The following is an 18,615-nucleotide window of genomic DNA, read 5'->3' as shown; positions in this document are numbered from 1 at the left end:
CTATACTGTTCAGTTCATTTTTCTAAAAGAGAATCATCAGTCTTATATTTAAAATCTATAATTGTTGCAGTTATAATCTTATTTCTGTTAAGTTAGTAAAATTGTTGTATTGCTTTCATTGTGGACTGAAGGCCTTACACTACCAACATGATTAGATAATGACAACGGAATCACACTTTAATTTACAATGGGACCATGCAGTCCAAAGAGGTGTCGATGCAAGTGGAGGGTTGAAAAACAAATCAACTTTGGTCAGTGGTCAAATTAACAATTTGGTACATTCTTAAAAAGAAGGAACTGGTGAGCTCAACAACACCGAAAAGGCCTGGAAGACCATGGAAGAGAATTAAAGTGAATGATATTTTTTTTTCTGTTGTGAAGAAAAATCCATTCACAATATCAAGTCATCAATTGTCAAAGTCTACAATCAAAAGACTCCTTCATGAAGGTAAATACAGGGGCTTTACTTCACAATCTAACTTGCTAACAATCAAGAAGAGAAAGGCCAGATTAGACTTTGCTAGAAAACATCTAAAAAAGTCTGCCCAGTTCTGGAACAAGATTCTTTTGACAGATGAAGCCATAATTAACTTGTACCAGAATGATGGGAAGAGAAGGGTATGGAAAAGGAAAGGAAGGGGTCATGATCCAAAGCATACCACATCATCTGTGAAACATGGTGGAGGTTGTGTTATAACATGGGCTTTTATGGTTGCCAATGGAACTGGGTAACCAGTGTTTATTAATTATGTAACTGCTGATAGATGTAGCAGGATGAATTCTGAAGGGTATTGAGTTACATTTTCTGCTCAGATTGAGCCAAATACTGCAAAACTGACCGGACAGCGCTTTATGGTACAGATGAATAATAACCAAAAAATTCCTGTGAAAACAAGCCAAGAGCTTCTTGAGACAAAGAAATAGAATATTCTTTGACGGCTGAGTCAATCGCCTGATTTTAACCCAATTGACCACCCTCTTCACTTACGATTTCTGTAATTCTTTTCTGTGTGGAGTTTGCATGTTTTCCAGTGTCAGTGTGGGTTTTCTTCCACAGTCCAAAGACATGTGTGTTTGTGTGTGTGTGTGTGTGTGTGTGTGTGTGTGTGCGCGTGTGTCACTGTCCTAATACTTATGGACTTGACTGTAACACTGTGAATATATAATTTATTTACTATGCTTATGTGTTAATTCACACAAAGAAGTCACACAAAGCAAAATAGTGTAGTATTAATCAAAAGTATAATGCATGGAAAGCAGGCTGACAAATGTGGCTAAAATAAGGAGAGATTATAAAAAAGGTTTTTGGCTTTTAAGGAAGGGACAACATTTGACTACATTTGATAGTCTGCTGCTCACTAGACTGAAGAGAGTGTTATCAGTGTAGCAATGACAGCTGATGCCATGCTTGCGTATAACTGCATTTGGTGGAAGCTTAAATAATGAGAACAACAGTGGTCCCACAACAGATCCTTGCGGGACACCATACTTTTCCTTTGTACAAGCGGAACAAATAAATCTGCTTTTTCCATTCGTAAACTATGCCTTGGGTAGGCTGTTAACCAGGTGCATGCTTTCCTATGATTCTAATAAGATTTTCTTCCCTCTTCAGTAAGGTGGAGGCGTCACAGCTTGGGCTTGCATGGCTGCTTTTGGGATGGGCTCACTAATCTTTCTTGATGATGTTTCTTACAAAGGTAGTAGCAGAAAGAATTCACAAGCCTACAGAAAAATTCTCTCTGCCAATTTACAGAGGGAATGTTATCAAATTTTAATTAGGAAGAACTTCATTATGCAGCAAGACAGTTACCCAAAACATACTGCCATCACAACAAAGGACTTCAACAGAGGAAAAAACAGAAGGTTTTAGATTGGCCAGATATTGACCCAGCTGAGTATGCATTTCACCAGCTTGATGTGATTACTGCAAGCAAGGGATATGCCACCAAGTACCAAATACCAAATGTTTAAAATATCACAAGTGGTCAGTGTAGAGTTCTCCTTTAGCAGCTGTAGCCAGTCAGCAGCCTGTCCATGTTGTCCACCCTCACACACACACACACACACACATATTCAAACACATACACACATACTAACAGCAGGCCGTGTAACCATGTAACCGACTGAGGCCTCCAGGGGCTGACAGAAGGCCTTCCAAAATGGCTCACTAACATGTAGTTTCCCAGGTGCCACCCCTTCTGGATTATGCTCATCCCAGAGTGCCTTCTGAATAGCAAGAGGCTAGAATCTGTTTGTGAAAGGATGAGTTTAAGACTATATCCAGGAGCAAGGGGTCCCCACTGCCCAGGGTATCTTAAGATTCTTGGTCTCCAGGCGATAAAATAGTAAAAATCAAACATGTCCCAAATGTATGCTGAGGTTGGACTATGACTGGTGTCCTCATAGGCCTTGTATGCAATAGGGGTCCACTGGAACTGACCCTGGCACTTTTTTGTGAGGGCAGTGAGAGGGGAGATTTTCTAAAATATCACAGAGATGCTAAGCACAGAAAGGAAAAACAGTAAACTTGTAAATATGACCTACCTTTGTAGGAAAAAAAGAAAAAAATGGCACAGCTGTGTGATGATTTGCACAAGTGGTTAGCAGCTTTGTATGCTAATTGGTGTATTATAAGCTTCCTTTACTTATTAGCTACCATAGCCTCGTAACTCCAGTGCTAAAACTGAAGAAGCAAACTTCAGGCGCCAAACATGTCTTGGCTGATCGACTACATTTAAGGTCAAAATTTGAGGAATTTGGTTTTCTGCTGATCTATTATATTAAATATGAATTAGAACTGTTGCCTGTTGTGCCCTATGGGATTAACTGAAATTAATAAGCATTTGTTGACTGTAGTCCAAAAAAGGCTAAGCGAGTTAAGGTTGAAGTTTGGTTTCATTTTCAGAGTCACTGTGTTTTGGGTGTAAGTGAGAAAGCCATCGTATATACTGATATCCTTTTATAGTGACAGAGACAGAAAGAGCTCTCGCCACACCCTGAGATTTTAAATAGTTTTAAAAGTATAGCTTAATGATATAATAACAACAACAATAATAATCTCTATGATACCTATTATTAGTAGACCTGCTCATTTAAAAGATTAATATAAAAATATTAATTTTATTAATTATTATATTGTATAATGATTATTAATATTAATTATTACTTGCTGGCTGGCCCAGAAGACCAGTGAGCAAGTAAATAGCCCTATTGTGCCACCTAGTGCTCCAAAGGGCATCAACAAGCTGGCATCCAGCTCTGTAGCACTGCCAAATACCCCAGAGGGCCCCCAAAGCCTAGTGCCCAGCTTCCTAGCGCCACCTAGTACTCTAGTACCCTTACACTGCTTAGTGCCTCTGCACCCATACATTGCATATTGCTCCTGTGGGCATGTAAAAGCTGGCACCCAGCACCCTATTTTGGTCTTATTGCCCAGTGGACACTAACAGTCCAGCTTCATAGTGCTGCCTGGTGCTTACAGGCCAGTGAACTCCATTTCACCTTGAAAAAGGAGATCAAAGAGGAGAGATCTAAACTAGCTTGTTGATTTCCTCACATGGTGGTGCAATGGAGACACCCATTTAACAAGCTAACCTAATAAGTAGACTTGCATATTAAAACTGGAAATCAGGTAGTCTGGCTCACTTACACACTGAAGTAAACTATACATAACAACATTGTGCTGCTGGATCATAATGAGTGTGCACATGTGTACTGGTGTGAGGAGCTGGATTGAATTACAGGCATTATAGATTTTATGAATGCTGAGAGTTTATTTTGTTTTGAACAGACAGAAACAGTATTTCACACAGATTAATTTGTATTTTAAGACAGTACAATGCTTTTCTAATGCTTAATCTGCTTTAAAAGAAGTGAAAAAAGAAAGGAAAGGAATCAGCGGAAAAGGAAAATAACAGTTTCTTTTTGCCAGAACTTCCTTCTTGAGGTTTTCAAGATTCTGTCTCTCTCCAGTCTGTAGAAAAACAACATTTAACAGAATTTATTCACATGCTACTCCTTAAGGTTGTATTATAGTTAGAGATACAACATATTCATTGATGTAGTTCAACTTCTAATTCTAGAGATCCCATCTCAGCTCCAGGAGATCCGCTGACCTGCAAAGTTCAGATTCAACTGGAATCACTAAAACTTATTCTATACACAATTCACTGTTACAAGGAATGTGACTAACTATAAAACATTTTTGGGTCACAAGAGTAATTGTGCACAGCTACAGTGATGTGAAAAACAGCACTAGTAACTAGATTTTTTGGCCATTAAAATGTAATGCACACTTCATCTGCATTACATTTTCTTCAGCGTCTGAAACAGGAAGCTGGAGCTGAACCCAACAGTGTAGATCTCTGTGGATGAGGACTGACAACTTTAATGAAGTTATACCTTTAAACCACAGGGTAGACAGCATGATTGGCAATACCACACTGGTTATTCTTGTTCCTGGACATCTTGATGTAGCCTTTATTACCCCACTTAGTACCCCAGCTGCAAAACAAATTACTGTCAGTGTTGGGTATTTATTTTTGCCTTCTTATTAAAGCACAATACTCTTCCAGACTACATCAGCACATCTGTTTATGCTTCATACAAACTGTAAACACCCCAGTTAACTATCCAGCTGCAAAGTAAATGTGAGATATTCATCTTTGTCTTCTGACTAAATTACTTTCCCCTTCTGCAGGTGTCGCAACCCAAATGTGAAGAAGAGCCATTTTGTCCTTTCAACAAAAAATAAACCACCTTGGGAGCCACAACATTTTACATCCATTTTACCATCTTGGCTGTAAATATGTCTCAGTATGTGCTTAAGTATTAGTATAGATTAAAAAATAACATTAATATGAAGAAAAATGCAGACATACTTTGCTCTGCTTTAATATTTAGCTCAGCTATAGCTTCTTATCTCCAGCAGGAAACTGTTCCACAAAAGTTGTCTCTTGTAAAATGTCTCTCAACGTTCGACTTTTTGCGAGGCTGAAGTCGCTTCTCGTCTGCCAGCTTCTTGTTCGAATTTTCCCGCTACATCTTAAATGATGCAGCAGTTACATTCTGCTGTGTCAGGCACCATTTAAGATATAACAGGAACATTTGAACAAGAAGCTGGCGAATCAGACATCAGCTTCATGTCTATATGATGTTTGATAGTTTCATGTGGCAGATTAAATGTATCAGGAAACCAGCTGGAGTGATTATAAAAACAAATGGGCCTATTTCACCAGAAGTTGTGATTACTTCCAGCTACTTAAAGCGCTAGCAGGGTAAAACTAACTTCCGCTCCATATAACAACTGCAGAAGCAATGACTAAATGTTAAAGTAATGTACAATAATGCTCACACACTGGGCTACAACAGACGACATGTCAATGTTAGTTTTCGTGCACCTTCATGACAAATAGTGAGGATAGGAAGTGGATGGAAGCACTGATTTAACCTTAAACAGAGCTAAAATGCTGTATGTGTGGTGTAGCCCTGCAGCTGCCTCACATCAAGTAATCTCTCTGTCTTTGTACAGCAGCCATTTCTGTATTATTTCTGTTTTCAAAAAAAAAGAACTTTTCTATGTAGCATGAATTTGGCAGACGTTGTTTAGATGTACCTAGCTATGCTAGAAGCCATTGCTAACTGTAGCTGTATTCCTAAACAAGGAAGCTAGTTTTCATTAGCTGCTGGCACCAGCTGGCTAATGTGTGACATATTTACAGATTTCTGATTTATATGTAAAGTCTATTTGACAGACATCATTTAACCTCTCTTTTAGCTTTTGGTAGGCTAGCTAATTAGCGCCTGTAGCCTGCTAGCCTACCATAAGCTAAAAGAGAGTCTAAATGAGGTCATTAGCAGGAACACCAGCTTCATATGAGTAGTAAACTTTAAAGCTAGCTGGCTAGCTATGTTAGCAATCTGCCAAACAGCATCATTCTTTTAGTTTCATTGCAATTTCTGAAGCAATACTTTGGATAATAACCACCTTTCACTGCTCAATCAAAAATGTGACTCCTAGCTAACTTGGATCTTAGCATTGAGGTTATGCTATGACATTTTGATTTCCATTTTTTGACATAGCTCCTCTATATTTCCAAAAGTACTCGCTCGCCCCTTTCTTAATCCATACAGTTTAATATGATGACGGCCCACCTTTTGCAGCTATAACAGCTTCCACTCTTCTGGGAAGGCTTTCCACAAGGTTTAGGAGTGAGTTTATGGGAAGCGCATCTGTGAGGTCAGACACTGATGTTGGACGAGAAGGCCTGGCTCGCAGTCTCCGCTCTAATTCATCCCAAAGGTGTTCTATCGGGGTGAGGTCAGGACTCTGTGCAGGCCAGTCAAGTTCTTCCACACCAAACTCGCTCATCCATGTCTTTATGGACCTTGCTTTGTGCACTGGTGCACAGTCATGTTGGAACAGGAAGGGGTTGTCTCCAAACTGTTCCCACAACGTTGGGAGCATGAAATTGTCCAAAATCTCTTGGTCTGCTGAAGCATTAAGAGTTCCTTTCACTGGAACTAAGGGGCCGAGCCCAACTCCTGAAAAACAACCCCACACCATAATCCCCCCTCCACCAAACTTTACACTTGGCACAGTGCAGTCAGACAAGTACCGTTCTCCTGGCAACTGCCAAACCCAGACTCATCCATCGGATTGCCAGACGGAGAAGCATGATTTGTCACTCCAGAGAACACTTCTCCTCTGCTCTAGAGTCCAGTGGCGGCGATTACACCCCAGCGTTCGAGGCTTTGTATTGCGCTTGGTGTTCTAAGGCTTGGATGCAGCTGCTCGGCCATGGAAACCCATTCCATGAAGCTCTCTGTGCACTGTTCTTGAGCTAATCTGAAGGCCACATGAAGTTTGGAGGTCTGTAGAGATTGACTCTCACTATGTGCCTCAGCATCCTCTGTCTGTCATTTTATGTGACCTACCACTTCGTGGCTGAGTTGCTGTCGTTCCCTATCATAGTCCCACTATGAATACTTAGTTATGCCTTTTGGCCTCTGTAACGCCCCCTCTGTATTCCAGGCTTTCATTAACGATGTTCTAAGAGACATGTTAGGTGAATACATCATCGCCTATCTTGATGACATCCTTGTGTATTCTCCTGACAAACATACTCATGTAGAACATGTTCGTACTGTTCTGAAACGTCTCCTTGAAAATAATTTATTTGTTAAGGGCGAAAAATGTGAATTCCATCTCCAGTCTGTTGCTTTCTTAGGGTATGTGATCAGTTCTCAAGGCGTGGATGATAAAAAGGTAGAGGCAGTAGTTCAGTGGCCCACTCCCTCTTCAGTTAAAGAACTGCAAAGATTCCTTGGGTTTGCTAATTTCTATCGCAGGTTCATTCGCAACTTCAGTAGCATTGCTGCTCCCCTAACCTCCTTAGTAGTTATTAACCCCGGTAAATGTCAAAATGATCAAGATAAATATTAATGCACTCGTACACATGCTATTCTTTATATAGTTTCATTAAAATTTGCTGACAAACCTCACATTAAAGATGGTGAGTACTTTTCAGTACCTAATGTAACATTGCTCTCTGACTATTTAGCATTAGCTCATCTGAAGACCTCCTTCTTATTAGACATGAAAATCTGCTCCTTTAACATCGAGATGCCTAATATATATATGTATATAAAAAAATGTATTTAAATTAATATATGGTTTCCAGAATCCATTTTTGTTACTCAAATGATGTATGTCTGATCTGGATATCCATCCATCCATCATCTAAACCGCTTATCCTTCTGGGTCGCGGTGGGGTACTGGAGCCTATCCCAGCTGCCATCGGGCGGAAGGCAGGATACACCCTGGACAGGTCGCCAGTCCATCGCAGGGCAGACAAACAGACATATACATCCACACACACACACTCACACCTAGGGGCAATTTAGCACGTCCAATTGACCGGACTGCATGTTTTTGGACTGTGGGAGGAAACCGGAGTATCCGGAGGAAACCCACGCAGACACGGGGAGAACAGGCAAACTCCACACAGAAACGACCCTGGCCGGGAATCGAACCCAGGCCATTCTTGCTGTGAGGCGACAGCGCTACCGTGCCGCCCACCTGATCTGGATATCAAGCCAGTTTATTTTTGAATGATAAAATGTTTCTCCTCTGGGTGCCTCTAATCTGAATTTGCAGGTGTGTATAATGAGCCAGCCTGCAGCAGCACTAAAATAAATCACGCTGTCCTGGTTGTTGGTTACGGCACTACTAGACGTGGAAAGGACTACTGGCTGGTCAAGAACAGGTAAACTTCACAAAGACAATTCCTGATCACATTACTGTCAGGGACACCGTAAGGAAGGGGTCATCAACAGCCAGCATGGATCTTTTACTGCTCTGTTGTGGCTCCACAGCAGAATTAGATTTGTAGGTAAAAATAAAATAATCATCCTTTGCAGTGAAATAAAGCTATGCTGATCGTTCAAACACAGTTTTAAAAATAAATGGTCTTAAATGCTGGAGGTAATGTAGACCTGCTAGTTCACCCTTTAACCCTGAAGGCTGGCAGGCTGCTGGTCACCTTAGCAACACAGACAACAATCTTCTCCAGGTAGTAGCTAACAAAAAGGCAAAGAAAGAGATTCAAGACGAACGTCAATAATTTAAGACAAGTGGACTTATGGACAAAGAGTCACGATTACTTCCAGTTTAAGCGTTAGCAGGGTAAAACTCAATTCCGCTCCATATAACTACTGCAGAAGCAATCACAAAATGTTATAGTAGTGTACTGCTATGCTCAAACACTGAGCTACAACAGCTATATTTTAGATTTCCCGCACTGCCGTGACAAAAAGCGAGATTAAGAAGTGGATAGAAGCACTGATTTAACTGTAAACAGAGCTAAAATGCTGTATGTGTGTAACGAGACAGAAAGGGCCAGACGCTCGCGGTAAAAAACAAAAGATGAGGCTTTAATATCGGGTTTGACAAGAATCGCGGTCAGTAAACAGGCGAGGGTCAGATCCAAAACAGCAACAAGGTACAAAATGGCAACCATAACCAAAGGGCAAAGACAAAAGGGAAAAACCAGAAATCCAGAAAAACAGTCCAAACACAAAAAGGCAATCACAAAAACAGGAGAAACGCTCAGTAGTTCTACAAGAGAAGCAATACCTCGCAATCTGGCTAAGCTAAAGCCCGGGCTTTTAAACTAAACTAAACAAGTCATGTGACATGGAACACAGGTGAACAGAGTTAGTATTCAGGAGACTGTGAGCGCTGATTGGAGCGTGAGGGAAGGTCAGGGGTCACGTGAGTCAGGTGATCTCTCAGAGGATTCTGGGAGATGGAGTCTGAGTGTGCATCAGAGCCGGGATGTGTGACAGTACCCCCCCCTAAAGAGTCCGGGGTGGCCTCGGAGCGAGGCCGACCAGGACGACCACCACGCTCACCACCGGAGATCCGAACAGGAGCAGACCCAGAGCCGCCGCAGCGCTGGACAGACGGGGTTCGTCTACGACGACCCCGCAGACGATCAGGAAGTGAACTTGGGAGCACCTTTCGTGGACGACCCCTAGGGCGAGGAGCAGGTTTTTAAGGGTGTTGACTGTGGAAGTCTGCAATTAGGCCAGGATCCAGGATGTCACGTGCTGAGACCCAGCACTGCTCCTCTGGGCCGTATCCCTCCCAGTCCACTAAGTACTGGAGGTCACCTCCACGTCTCCGGGAGTCCAGCAGCCGACGGACAGCATAAACTGGTGCATCATCTATCTCCTCCGGGGGAGGTGGCGTGACGTCCGGCGTAGCCTCGTCCAAAGGCCCTGCAATGACAGGTTTCAGAAGTGAAACATGAAAAGAATGGGATATTCTGTAACGAGGGGGCAAATCTAATCTATAAGTCACATCATTGATTCTTTTAAGCACTTTAAATGGACCAATATATTTAGGCTGTAACTTTTTACTTCCCTCTGTAGCTCTGAAGTCTTTGGTAGATAACCACACACGGTCTCCAGGTTGGTATACGGGTGTAGCACTTCGATGACGGTCTGCTTGTTCTTTGTTCCTTTGTAGCATAATCTCAATACGTTGGTGAGTTCCTTCCCAAATCCTCTCACTTCGTTGCATCCAGGCATCCACTGCGGGAACATCTGTCGTGACACCAGTCCAAGGCGCTAGGGGAGGTTGGTAACCGAGAATACACTGAAAAGGGGTGATGCCTGTAACTGAGCTCATGAGGGAGTTTTGGGCCATTTCTGCCCATAATAAAAAACGGGACCAATCATTTGGGTTATTATGGCGGGAGAGTCTTAGGAATCTTCCTAATTCCTGGTTCATGCGCTCACATTGACCATTGGACTGAGGGCCTCTATCCGAAACAATGTCTTCCAGTATACCAAAAAAGCGGAAGACCTGGTTAAACAGAGTCTCTGCTGTCTGAAATGCACTGGGGATAGAGGCAAAGGGCACAAAACGGACTCCACATGAGAACCGGTCAATGACTGTAAGGATTGTGGTATAACCTTGACATTCAGGCAGGTCTGTAACAAAGTCCACTGCTAAGTGTGACCAGGGTCTGACGGGTATTGGTAATGGGACTAGTTTACCAGCGGGTAAGGTCTTGGGGGTTTTGCATTGAGAACAGGTGGAGCATGATGCTACAAACGTGTGAATGTCTTTGTTCATGGATTCCCACCAATAGCGATTGGCTAACAATTGTTGTGTACGAGTCTCCCCGGGGTGGCCAGAAGTGAGTGCAGAATGGGCCCATGTAATTAGCTGAGTGCGAAATTGGTTAGGTACATAGAGTTTTCCTGGAGGGCACTGATCAGGAACATTAAAATTAACCAAGGCTGTCTTGATCTCATCATCGACCTCCCAACGAACAGAGGATATAGAAACCTCAGTGGGTAAAATATGTTCAGATGTGGTCTGAATGGGAACTGGATTGTTACTCTGATGTATTCTAGATAAAGCATCTGCTTTTGTATTCCTGGAACCGGGGCGATATGTTATATTGAAATTAAACCGTGAGAAGAACAGGGACCATCGGGCTTGGCGTGCATTCAGTCTTTTCGCGTTACGAAGGTACTCCAAATTCTTATGGTCAGTCAACACTACAAAAGGATGGTTAGCTCCCTCTAACCAGTGCCGCCATTCCTCTAATGCCAGCTTAATGGCTAATAACTCACGATCTCCTATACCATAGTTCCTCTCTGTTGGGGTTAACTTGTGAGAATAAAATGCAATGGGATAGAGTTTCGGGGGAGAGCCTGATCGCTGGGACAAAACCGCTCCTATACCGGTTTCTGAGGCATCAACTTCTACTACGAAAGGTTCTGAGGGATCAGGGTGTTTAAGTATGGGAGCCGTGGTAAAGGTCTCTTTCAAAGTTTGAAAAGCATTTTCAGCCTGTGTATTCCAAATTAACTTCTTGGGATTACCTTTCAACAAGGAGAGTAGTTATTAACCCCGGTAAATGTCAAAATGATTTATGAGTTATGCGTGACGTCACATGTGAAATATGTAAAGTATTTTCCCAGGGGGTTGATGTGTATAAAAATGTAAACATCAGTGGTATGACATCACATGTGAAATATGTAAAAAAATTTCCCAGGGGTTGGTGTGTGTAAAATGTAAACATCAGTTATATGACGTCACATGTCAAAATTGCAACTAATTTTCCCAGGAGGTGATGTGTGTAAAAACTGTGAACAACTATTGTAGGTTGTAAAGAATTTTTTTTTTTTCCGGTGATAAAATGTTGAATTTTCCCCAGGGTGCGTGTTGGGAGGGGTGGCAAGCGTGAGCAAAATTTTCCCCTCTTGAGAAGTGTTAATGAAAAAAATGATGTAAAAGTTTAAAGAGGTGTGAAAAAATAAGAGTAAGGATGAAAAATAATAAAAAAAAAAGATGCAAGGACTTACCGTCGGTGGGGTGGGGTGGTTGGGTCGGGGTATGGTGTGTGTGTGTGTGTGTGTGAATGCTTTTTGATAACTACCCGAGGTTTGCCCGGTATGATGCGTGGGAATAATTTTCAAAAGATTCCCAGGATGTGTTTTGGAAAAAAAGATGTGTTTTGGAAAAAAAGATTCCCATGATGTAATGGTATGACGTAGTTGTTGTTGTTGTGTTTTTGAGTGACAGCAGCAAGTGGGGGGCCCCCGTTCTGCTAAGCGTGACTAATAATTGAACAGGTGTCGTGTTGTTTTTCTCCTCACAATACTATAAAAACTGGCCGAGAGCCATAATAGTTGTAAAAGTTACTCATTATGGACCAGTTTGCGAGCAATTACAATACCCCTGCTGGGGGTGAAGCTGAGGTGATAAACTTATCGACCGACTCCGAGTACGAGTCTGACACCGAATCTGCGAGAAGTACGATGGTTCTCACAGATTCTGACAAATCATCCACAGTGGAGGATGGTGTTGTTCGCAACACCCCAGAAAAGGACGCGCCAAACTCAGCTGTCGTTCAGGAAAGACCCAGCGTGATCGTGTGGCGATCTTTCAGCGGCACAGGTTCAGACGAATCACTCAGAGCGGGGGCGGTGGATGAAGTTATTTGTATCACCCCTGAAAAAGATGCGACAAACTCGGCGGCGGTTCAAGAAAGACCCAGCGTGATCGTTTGCAACGTCACCAACTGTGTCAACTGTATCACCGCCACGGTCCGCTCGCCGCCGCGACCGGACCAGGAGGAGGAGGAGGAGGAGGAGGAGGAGGAGGAGGAGGAGGAAGAGATTCCGGGGGTTTGTCAGCCACGACCCGGCGACCGTGTTTGCAACACGCCGAAAGTCGGTGCCAACACAGGTGACGGACCGTCGATCGCAGATTACAGCCCGGTCTCCGATTACGAGGAGCGAGTTGATGAGTCGAGAGTTTCTGCTAATTTGACGTCAACGATGAGATCTGTTTTATTTAACGACAACGCTGTATCTTTTTTTGATGACAGGGTACAGAACGACGAATTTGAACATGTTGCGACAAACGGAGGTGTGAACTTTCTAAACGTCGAAGATCCGGTCGATTTGTTTGAACTTGAAACTTTAGTGGACAGAACTTTTCGCTGCGACTTCATTCAATAGAATGAGTGTCGCTCAGCAAAACGATACAGGAATATTGACCGAAGCTGAGGATGGATTACCGTCGCAGAACGAATGGGATTTATCGGATTTTACCTCACACGCTGACGATGGAGCGAATCAGGATGTTTTTATGCAGCATATCAACGCATCGACTTTGGGGGAGTTACCACCGCAGAGCGAAGGACACGCGTCACACGTTAACGATGGAGCAAATGGGAGCGCTTCGACGGGGTGTGAACGGAGGTGTCAGGCGGCAGACCCTGAAATTCACGCAGAAGACCTTTCGATCAGCAGGCCCTCCACAAGCGGGGAGGGGGATGGGGTGAGGGAGAGACACAGACCCATGTTTAATCACAGTGAATACAATTATCAAATAAATTTATCGGATCTAGGTACAGGTTTGAATTTAATTCAGTTCACGCAGGCTCTGCACAATCGAGTAGATCGTTTGTTACAAAAAGCCAGACAGGTTTCACAAGGGGATGACATTATCCAAATAAGTTTGAAAGGTGAAAGCCTGTTCTCGCCCGTGATATTTCAAACTAACGCAGAGGAGCTGAACGCTGAACATTTTCTGAATTACGTAGAATCGGTTGTTCAATCAAATAAAAAACTGTTAAGCGACAAATCACTCACACTGAACGTTCAGATAGTGAGAAACTTTCGAGGCGGAATAGGTTATTCCAGAATGATAAACAGTATTTTGTCATCGGAAATACTTACAAAAAAAAGTAGGCATTTAGTTATATTTTTAAACGCTTACCAAAATTCCTGCTTCGCGTGTAGTTTGACGGGTGTGATGAAACCGGGTTTGACCCAAAGCGAATGTCAAAAGGAAGCTCTATTACTTTTAAATCGGTTAAATATTTCACCGGAACATTTAGTTTCATTTAACGACGTGACTTTATTCGAACAGTTTTTAAACGTCAAAATTGTGATTCTTTACAGAGTAAACAACGGTGGTTCGTTTCAGACTTTCCAAACGCATGAACAGCCGCACGAGAAGACCTATTACCTTCTTTTGCTAAACAATCATTATTATGGTATTTTGAATTTAAAAGGTTTTCTCGGTGTTAAACATGTGTGCAAAGCCTGTCACAAGCCGTATTCGCACAGTAAATACACGCACCGCTGCGATTTTATGTGTAACGTGTGTCAGAGGGTTTGTTTAAAAACCGAGAACGTTTTGAGGTGCGCGGAGTGTCTTAGATTCTGCAGGTCACAGGATTGTTTTTCACACCACAAACGAATGGGATATTGTGAGAAGGTTAAATGGTGTGAAAACTGTAATCGCTCATACATAGTGACGACCAAACACCACAAGTGCCCCCGGACCACGTGTAACATTTGCAAGTCGCCTTTAGCCGAGAAAGAGGATCCCTCTAAACACCAATGTTTTATCAGACCCACTTTGCCGAGGCCGCAAACGCAGAAATATGTATTTTTTGACATAGAGTCCCGTTTTACGGAACAAAACGAGCACGCGGCGATACATATACACACCGTCACGTACGAAGGTCGACATTGGTGCGCCACGGGTCACGACTGCATAGCAAAGTTTTTTAAACGTTTTAGAAAAAACAGATACAAAAAGTATACATTTATCGCTCACAACAGCAGCGGTTATGATTCGTATTTTATGCTAAATTACCTAACAAAGAACAAAATAGTACCGCATCTCATTACTCAAGGAAATAAAATCTTATGCATGACCGATATTTTTTTCAAACAACGTTACATAGACAGCCTGAGCTTCTTCCAAACAAAACTGGCTGATTTACCCAAAAGTTTTGGTTTTGAAAATGAGAAAAAGGGTTATTTTCCTCATTATTTTCACACAAAAGATAATTTGTGTTATGTTGGACGTTACCCGAAACCTGATATGTACGGATATTCACAAATGGCTCCTACGGAGCGGACTGAATTTATAAACTGGTACGATTCTGTAAAAAACGGTGTGTTTAATTTAAAAAAGGAGCTGTACCAATATTGTAAGAATGATGTGGTTATTTTAAGAAAAGCCTGCATGATATTCAGAGAACGAGTGCTGTCCATGGCCAACGTGGACCCGTTTCAACACGTCACCATAGCCAGCGCCGCGCTAAGCCTGTACAGAACAAACTTTTTGCCGGATAGGTGTCTGGCCTTAACGGGGCCGCGTTATTTTATGAAAAAAAACAAAAGTTTTTCAAATTGCAGTATACAGTGGTTAGAGTTTGTCAAGTTCAAGGAGAACGTTTTTGTCCAACACGCGCTGAACATGGGGGAAAAGAAAGTCGGATCTATTTTTGTGGACGGGTTTTGCGAACGGACCAACACCGTGTTTGAATTTCTGGGCTGCGTGTTTCACGGGTGTCCGAAATGTTCGGACCCTAACGCCGAAAACCCTCTGACCGGTGAGTTACAAGGTGAACTTTATCAACGCACCACGGAACGGTTGGAATATCTGAAATCCTTGGGATATAACGTTAGGATCATGTGGGAACATACGTGGATTAAGCTGAAAGCGGACAACGGGGAGCTAAAGACATTTTTGAAAAGCTGTGATTTTCCGGAGAAAATGAACCCGAGAGACGCTCTGTACGGCGGACGGACCAACGCCATCCGTTTGCTGCACAAAACCGCCCCGGACGAAAAAATCCATTACTTGGACTTTACGAGTTTATATCCTTACTGCAACAAGCGTATGGCCTACCCCATTGGACACCCGACGGTGATTGTGACCGATTTTAAAGACATCAGAGAGTACTTTGGCATCGCCAGAGTCAAAATCTACCCCCCAAGAAATCTTTTCCACCCCGTGTTGCCTTTTAGATGTGATAAACTAAACAAATTAGTTTTCACCCTTTGTAGAACCTGCGCGGAGGAGGAGGCCGGGGACGCGTGTCGACATTCGGAAGAAGAGAGAGCCATAACGGGTGTTTATTGCACGGAGGAGATCAAAAGGAGTTTAAACCACGGCTACACGATCGGGAAAGTGTACGAGGTTTGGCACTTTGAGCAAAACTCCTGCGATTTGTTCGCAGGATACATCGATTTACATTTGAAAAACAAAGTGGAAGCCAGCGGTTTCCCCCCGGGCGTGAACACCGACGCTGAGAAAAATGACTATTTGTTTAAGTTTAAGCGACACGAAGGTGTCCAACTGGATGTGTCAAACATCGGATTTAACCCCGCTCAGAGGAGTATTAGCAAACTGTTTCTGAACGCTCTCTGGGGGAAATTTGGACAGAGAACGAATCGGATGAACACGGAATTAATAACGGAGCCTCGTGACTTTTTAGAACTGATGTTTTGCAAACATAAACGCATTTCTTATTTTACTTTTATTAACGACGACGTTGCTTTGGTCCAGTGGCAGTACGAAAAGGATTATTTGCAAAAACCCGTGGTTTCTAATGTATTTGTGGCCGTTTTCACGGCGGCTTACGGACGATTAAAACTGTACGATGTGCTAGAAAAATTACAAAAGCGGGTGTTATATTTTGATACGGATTCTGTCATGTTCACGGCGAAACCGGGGGAATACACTCCTCCCACGGGGTTTTATCTCGGTGATCTGTCGAATCAGCTAACGGATGGAGATTATATCAAGGAATTTGTGTCTACAGGACCCAAAAGCTATTGTTTCGTCACAGCCGGCGGGCAAGTTTCTCTGAAGGTCAAGGGGTTTACAGTTAATCCGGAGACTTCTAAAATTCTTCATTTTGATTCCTTTAAACGGCTGGTGGAGCAGCACGTTAGCACGGGCGATCCGACACTCTGCTGACCGAGACCCTTTTAATTCAAAGAAACAAAAAACGCTTGGCTCTGCGGAACGTCAGAGCTCTGAAAAAATTTTCATTAATTTATAACAAGAGAATACTGAGACCCGACTTTACCACGGTGCCTTATGGATTTTGACGTCAGATTAAAGTTGCCGTTTACATGTATTTTGGCCGGACCGAGCCGTTCGGGGAAGACGTGCTTTGTGCAAAGACTTTTGGAATGTTCTTCCAAAACTCTCAACGGGAAGCCTGGCAAAATCATGTGGTTTTATGAAAACTGGCAAAAAAGTTACGACGAACTACTGGAGCTTATGCCCGACGTGGTTTTCGTTCAAGGAGCACCGAGCAGCCTGCACGACGATGAACTACAAGGACGACGATCAGGAGAAGGAGGAGGAGGAGGAGGGGAGGGGGAGGGGGTCCTCTGATCGTTCTGGACGATATGATGGACGTTATGAGTCAGTCGGTAGAATTAGAAAGGGCTTTCACGAGATATTCTCACCACAATAATCTTAGCGTGATATATTTGACGCAGAATCTATTTTATAAAGGAAAGAATTCTCGCACGCTTAGTTTAAACGCCTCCTACCTGATACTTTTTAAAAATCCTAGAGACAAGTTACACATTTCAATTTTGGCTAAACAAATGTATCCCGGACAATCGAAATATTTCCTGGAATCGTTCCAGGACGCTACGAGTAAACCTTTCGGTTATTTAATTGTGGATCTTAAAGCCGAAACGCCAGAAAGATTTAGGTTGCGGAGCGGGCTGTTACCCGGACAAGAATCTGTGGTGTACGTACCTAAAACATAGATTTTTTTTAAAAATGACGTCAGCCCGTTTAAGAAAAGCTCTCCCTTTTCTAAGCGCTTGGATAAACGCCAAGAGAAACAATAAAGCCGACAAAAAAATTTACCCAAATACGTGATTTTGGCCATATGCGAAATCGTTTTAAACGTTTTAAAAGGCAACGTCCCGCTGACTGACTCTCAGTATAAACAGTTTAAGAAAAGGCGACGCTGTTTAAGACATCTGGCTGACAAAAGTTATCCGTTTGGGCGCAAGCGTAAACTCATTCAGAAGGGGGGTTTTATCGGCCCGTTAATAGCCGCGGCCCTGCCTTTTGTGTTACAAATGCTAACCCCCAGGCAGCAATGAACCACGCGCGAAAACTGTACCTAGTCTCTGCCGACCAATTGCAAAAACTCACACCCTCCTCCTCCTCTAAAGGAGACATTAGGGAAAACAGCGAGAATGAACTGGAGCGGGAGATTAAATCCCTGTTGGAGAGAAAGGATTTATCCGCGGACACCAAACTGGATTTGTATTCTCAACTTTTGCGGAAATATCTGACTCTGGTCAAACAAAAATCTTTGGAAAAAAAAGAACTGACTTTAAGTTTACCTCCACCTAAAGAAGAAGAAGAAGGAGAAAAACGAGAAAGTAAAACACCGGACGGCTTCTCCACAAAGGTTCTGGAACACTTGCCCGCTCGTTCGAGAAACAAAGCCCGACTGATTATGGACGCGCTGGAAAACGCGTGGACGGCTCGCGGCGAATTCGTGTACAGAGGGGATGTCGTGGAAGGGAGTCATATATTTGATTTGTTAAAAACGGCAACCTCTTATCAGAAGCTGAATTACAAGCCCGTCGGGTGGAGCAGTTTCCTTCGCAGCTTGGCGGACGCCAACGTTCCTTCGGGGGCCTTGGGTAATTCTTCTGTAAGGCGAGAGATGGAAAAATACAAACACATCAAAGGGTCCGTTGATAATTCTTTAACGTTTAGCACGCCTGCGAGTA

At 42.9% G+C, this 18,615-nt stretch overlaps 1 protein-coding gene across 2 annotated transcripts in view; it reads right to left on the bottom strand.

The window, feature by feature from the left end:
- Positions 1 to 3,749: 3,749 nt before the first annotated feature.
- Positions 3,750 to 18,615, bottom strand: part of LOC118823547 (cathepsin L1-like) — a 105,277-nt gene continuing 90,411 nt past the window's right edge. For both annotated transcript variants that reach the window (XM_036593236.1, XM_036593235.1), the window contains exons 8-9: positions 4,402 to 4,503; positions 3,750 to 3,973 (exon numbers count right to left, since the gene is read on the bottom strand). In XM_036593236.1, the coding sequence (XP_036449129.1) occupies positions 4,404 to 4,503 (100 nt within the window). In that variant the 3' untranslated portion in view covers positions 3,750 to 3,973; positions 4,402 to 4,403. The remainder of the gene's footprint in view (positions 3,974 to 4,401; positions 4,504 to 18,615) is intronic.

The sequence above is a fragment of the Colossoma macropomum genome, unplaced genomic scaffold, assembly GCF_904425465.1.
Source record: "Colossoma macropomum unplaced genomic scaffold, Colossoma_macropomum, whole genome shotgun sequence".
Classification (NCBI taxonomy): Eukaryota; Metazoa; Chordata; class Actinopteri; order Characiformes; family Serrasalmidae; genus Colossoma; species Colossoma macropomum.
Note: the sequence above shows the minus strand (reverse complement) of the source record. Positions and strands in the feature narration are given on the sequence as shown.